At 39.6% G+C, this 6,000-nt stretch overlaps 1 protein-coding gene across 1 annotated transcript in view; it reads left to right on the forward strand.

Annotated features, from left to right (window-relative positions):
- LOC309971767 (cytochrome b-c1 complex subunit 8-like) overlaps positions 1 to 5,308 on the forward strand; it is a gene marked incomplete at its 5' end in the record, with an annotated part of 45,001 nt that extends 39,693 nt beyond the window's left edge. Inside the window, one exon of the mRNA XM_082855154.1 lies at positions 4,833 to 5,308. Coding sequence (XP_082711280.1) covers positions 4,833 to 5,168 — 336 coding nt within the window. The 3' untranslated portion in view covers positions 5,169 to 5,308. The remainder of the gene's footprint in view (positions 1 to 4,832) is intronic.
- Positions 5,309 to 6,000: the final 692 nt, after the last annotated feature.

Consider the following 6,000-nt stretch of genomic DNA (forward strand, 5'->3'; position numbering starts at 1 on the left):
TCTGTTTCTCATTTTCCGGCACACCACCATCAGAAGTCAGCCATGCCCAGAAGGCTGAGAAATCCAGCCTCATGCTTGTAATGCTGCATGATAATTTCATCGCACTAAATGTGGAAAACACTAGTGGGTCATTCACGCCGGTCAGCTTTCAAAGCTAACTTGGCATTCTGGTGATACAAGCTCCACAAAGCTCTTGGAGGCAATACATTTTATTGCTCAAACAGATGTCCAAAGACCACGATGTTTTTGATTGGGAAGTTTTGTTGCTGTTGCTACTGTATTATATTAATAAACAATAGGCATTCATTTATTGTTACCCAACCAAAGCCCAAATTCTTTCATAGGTTCTTTTTAACACTGTCTTACTGAGAAACCCCACTGGTCCCATGGTGTATGTTTTTGCTCACGGCAACGAATAATAAACAAGACTTTTTTCAACTACCATTGTGTTCAGGATGGGCTCTAGCTGGAGGGCATTGATACTATGGCGTGCTTTCTAGACTGAGTAGAGACAATTCTCCATGTGAACAAGAGTCACTTTTATTTTACAATAAATAGAGTATGACTTGGACGAGGAGTCCTTCAGCTTGAACACCATGTCCAGTACAATTAAGATATACTTGCTTCGTCCATCATGATTAAGAAGTTGGGTTCAGATTCACACTGTCAGATTTCAAATTCTGGCCCCACTGCTTACTATTTTTCTAGTCCCTGAATCTCCCTTAGTTGTCTCATCCTAAGGCTTGGATAATATTAGTTCCATCCCCACACGGTTGCCATGACCACTGAAGAGATGATGGCCATAAAGGACCAAGCACAGTGCCTGGCACGTTTCAGGTCTCAACAAATCTTCATCATTATTAACATCACCTTTTACCCATAATGAAATCATTTTGCATGAGGAAGTTTAAGTGCATAGAAGAGAGTGTTATTTTAAGGTCTTTAAAAAATGTCCAGCATGTAGTAGACATTCAATGAATATTTTTGAATGAATGGGTACAACTTATTTGGTAATTTTTTTTCCCTGTAAAGTTGAGCATCAGTGAAGTTATTAAAGAGTGAACACATACTAGGTATATTCCAAGTTGCCTTTTGGTATATTATTAGTTAATGTGAATAACCAAAATTTAGGGATTTACTTTTAACTTCAGGGTTGGTTTGTTTTTGAACACGAGGGGCGTATCTGGAGTATTGTCAACCACTGAATTTTTTAGAGTAATGATGTATGATCTAACAAATTTCTTTAAAATATATCACTTCTGCTTAAAATTGGACAAACATCCACCCTGATGAGATGCTACAATCTTTTTTAAAGACGAAACTCCCGATACGATTTTTCACGGGTCTTACCAGTAGGTGGAATATTTTCACACAAGCCCACCCACTAAAGTATCACTTGTTTCTAAATAAAGGTATCCTTTACGCTTTGAAAAGAATATGTCCATCTATCATTCTTTTGAGGTTTAGGGAGGAAGATGCAAAAGCCAGCAAGATTCACCCTGGCAGCCACGATTTAGAACATATTGAAACAATCACATTTGACGTTGTTAACAATTTATCTGGCTCAATCTTAATTCTGATGTACTGACAAGTGAAAATCTGGCAGAAACTCAGTGAACAAATTCCCTAATGTTTCAAGTGTTCTGTGATGCTTCCTTCCAAAATCCTTCGACTCAAGCCACACCCTAACTATACCTTGGAACAATCTCTCACAGGCTTTCAACTTTGTTTTGTTATTGTCATGCAAGAATCAAGACAGGAGTTAAAAGGATTTAAATTGATCAATACGTCTTTGTGTTTGTACATATATATGTTTACTTTTTTTCCTGTCTGAAATATCCCTAGTAAAATCTCAGTGATGGATTTTTTAAATTTTTTGATTTATGCAATATCTTGGCTGAAATGTTGCTTTTGATTAATGCATGAAAAAAAAGTTTCCAACCAAATTAATCCACAGCAGCAGTTCTCAAACTTCTCTGTATATTAGAATAAACTAGTTCATTTTACAAGTTTGAAGGCTGAGGCTGCATCCCATTCCAATGAAACCTCTGAGAGTGAAAACTAATCAACCATATTTCTGAAGCCCCCTCCCAAGTTGGTTCTAGTGTGTAGCCAAGTTTGGGATCAGTGATCCAACCTGGTAACTCATAGCATCGTATGTGGTGAAGAGCACTGGTACTAGCGCTGGGAGCTTGTCAGAAATGCCGAGGGCTGGGTCCCTTCCTAGACCTACTGATTCAGAATCTGATCTAGACCACTGCTTCCCAAACTTTAATGCGCCTTCCAGTAACATTGGATCTCTCGTCAAAACGCAGATTTGAATTCAGTTGTTAAGTCATAGAGCCTAAGACTCTGCATTTCTAATAAGCTCTCAGAGGACACCCATGGTTCTGGTCCAAGACTAGTCTTTGAGAAGGATCTAGCTGGTAAAGTCTTTGAGTCATCTTCCTTGGGTCACAATCATCACAGCCTCCAATCTAACAAGGATAATAACAGCTATGGCTTTTAGGCAACTACCACATACCAGACAATGGGTTAAGAGCTTCTTTTTTATACAAGCTCTATGAGAAATAACTATGATAATTTATATTTAAAAAATAAATTATGGTTCAGAGAGGTATAGTGTGGCTCAAAGCTGCTCAGCTTCCCCTATATCAAGGGCTCTCAGACTTCAGAGTGATTATGAATCACTCAATGTGCTCAGTACATATGTAAATTATAAACTGCTTCAGTGTGGTTGAGGTGAGGGGACTCAATAATCTATCATCACCCTCAGAGTTGGTCTGAGTCCCTTCCTAAGTTTCAACTGATGACATACAGACAACAGGAGAGGACTATAAAGTGATGCTCAATGAACATGCCAAACTAACCCTAAAGGACTTCTACTTACTGACACTTTATAAGTGTTGTACTTAAACTTGCAAGACATACGATTGAAATGAATTTTTCAAGAGATGGGCTTCTTAGGTTTCTAATAAATGTGGGGATACCATCACTGGGCTTACCACTCTGGGACGTTCAAAATAAGTGCAATACATGGCACGTTTATGAAAACCATATTTAGAGGAGACATATAAACTCATAAAGTAGCTGAACAATAACACAAGGTGGCATATGGTAGATGCCAAATGGGCGACAGAGGCAGTACTCATAATGAAAGTAGCTACCACTTATTGAAGAACTATTATGTGGCAGATGTTTTATATAAATTGCCTCATTCTATCACTACAATCAAAGTAAGGTTATCATTAATATTTCTATTTTACAGATAAGGAAAAGGAAGCTCAAGGCGTTATGAAATTTTCCCAAGGACTCACCAATATTAAAAGCCAAACTGGGATTCCAACCACAGCTCTGTGTGACCCCAAATGCATTTCTATTTCTAGAATACCTTATTGCCTCTCCTACACCATCCTACATCCTCTGTATTCTTGGAGGTCAGTGAAGGAAAACATGCAGCAACAGAGCAAGGTTTGTGAGCAGATTTTTACATGAGCTGTTTTTATAAAGACTGCTGAGAATCTGATAAGCCGAGAAGGGGCAGGAAGAGAAATCGAACCAGGAAAAGAGATTGGTCCGGGAGCAGTATCAGGAAACAAAGGGGTGTTGAAGTTTGATAAGAAATGATTTGTTTGGGGAAGAAGTGTGGGGTGAAGTGCATAAGCTAAGAACGTTATAAAGGACCTTAACAATCCTCTCAGGGATATTGGTCTAAGGACAGTGTGGTCTGACAGAAGTTTTCAGGAGAGGGAGAGAAATGATAATCCTAGAGTTTTCATAACACGTGTAAGACCCCAGTGTACTGAATGGTTTGTAGGCTAAGGAAGGAAGGATTTTGTAAAGGACTCTAATTAGCCTCACTGAAGTTCCAAAGGAATAGCAAATTTGTGGATGGGGCGGGGCAGAGGGGTTCCTTATGGAACCTGGAAACATAAAGCAGTGATGTCTTGACAGTTCCAAATTGCAGAGTTCTAAGGGATTTGGAATTTTCTCCAGGCAGTGGAAAGCCATTATGAAGATCAGTCTAGGACAGACTGGAAACAGGAAGACCTCTTGGAAAACAATAAAGTTTTGATTTGAGGTGTTGAAAAGAAAATATAAATAATAGGAACCAAGACTCTATAGGAGATCAGGAAACACAGGGTGACTGGAACGTTGGCATTCTGAGGAAATTCAGAATGATGAGAAGGTGGTAACGCCTGGAAGAATGTGAGTTGGTCATTTATTTACCCCTACTTAAAATCTTGACTTTGAAGTTATAGTGTAAAGGAAACAAATACTGAGTAGGATGCATTTTCCTTTCAAAAAACCCTTGGTGACAATAATAATAGCTTATGTCTATACACTTTGTTTTTTATTTATATGTTTTATTATTTTATTCAAAGGACTCAAATAAATTACCTAATTGAAATCTCACTTATCCATGAAGAAGTTAGGGTAGAAATTATCACCCACATTTTCTATGTCAGGAAAGCAAGGCAGAGAGAGGTTCAGTCATTTACTTGAGGCCACTCAGTATAAATGGCCAAGGCAGAACTGGTCCCGTGGTTGTGTTTCAAGTCCACGATCAGTCTCCTACAGCAAAGACAGCGAATCCTAGGCAGGAGGAAGCTGGGCTGAATGGGCATGAGCACATGGGTTTGTGTAGCAGTGCGCCATTCCTTCAATTAGTCCATAAAGCAGAAGACAATTCAATAAAAGTAGGTAATGATTTTGCACTTTGTCATTAGGCTTAAATTACAGAGGTACTTCTCATCAGTTTCCAGGAAAGTGAGAGAGCAAGAGGAACAAAAGTTGGTTAAAGGTGAGGGTTTTTTCTCTCTTTGTTGAAGTGCGTGTTATCTGTGTCTAAATGTGGGATGGGAGGCCGGTGGATTCTGCACTGCAGAGGGAGAGGTGACCTCGGCGCCACAGCAACCCTGGGCCGCGAGTTTGGGCATCTGATGCGGGTGCGGCCTGTGATCACCTACAGCTTGTCGCCCTTGGAGCAGCGCGCCTTCCCGCACTGCTTCAGCAAGGGCATGCCCAACATGCTGCACCGCACTCAGGCGTGCATCCTTCGCGTCGTGCCACCACTTGTAGTGTTTTATTTTGTCTACACATGGGGAACACAGGAGTTTGAGAAATCCAAGAGGAAGAATCCAGCTGCCTATGAAAATGACAAATGAACAACTCATCTGGATAATGGTCCCTTGTCTCTGAAAGACTCTTCTCTGGGAGAGGAGTCTACATTGTAGTGTCTCGAAGACACAATAAACTTATTAGAGGCCGCAAAAAAAAAAAAAAAATGTGGAACGCTTTGCGTGAATCATTGACCCCTTAATTACTGAGTTCTAAAGCTGTTCATCTGCCTGATGAGAAGAAGCCCACTCCAAATGAGGGCTCTTGGAGTCAACAACTCTCAGATACTGATCGTGACCCAAAGCAGGCATGGAGGTTATTGAAAGTTTCTCACACTCCAACTGGGCAGGGAGGTGATGAACCTTAAGATTGCCTATGACTCTGCTTACATCCAACACTGCCTTTTGGAAGGAAACAAACAAATAAACAAAAACAATGAAATTCTGGAGACCTGGATATACCAGTCTATAAATTGCATATACCTTGAGCAAGTCATTTAACCACGTTGTGCCTCAGTTTCTTGTCTATCAACTGACAATAAAAGGCATTAATTTCTAAATCTGTTTACTGATTTAGTGCATGAATTGAAGACCTTACAATATGCCAAGGGTTGAGTTTAGTGCTGCAGATCTGCATGGGGTAACACAGGTTCTAGCCCAAATGAAACTTGGGAATTACCCAGAGAAATTAATAGTAAGTAAATAATTACAAAAATTAAGACCTCAATGTTTTAGTGAGGCTCTCTAGAATGAAGGGATTTCTAAACTTAAGACACAATATAAAAGCAATTAATATTAAGGTCGGGGAAGAGAGCTAAGTCTTATTGAGAACCTACTATCTATTAGGTATTATGGTTAGATCTTCACATGCATTTTCTAA

The sequence above is a fragment of the Leucopleurus acutus genome, assembly GCF_964270905.1.
Source record: "Leucopleurus acutus genome assembly, chromosome: 14".
In the NCBI taxonomy this organism is placed as follows: Eukaryota; Metazoa; Chordata; class Mammalia; order Artiodactyla; family Delphinidae; genus Leucopleurus; species Leucopleurus acutus.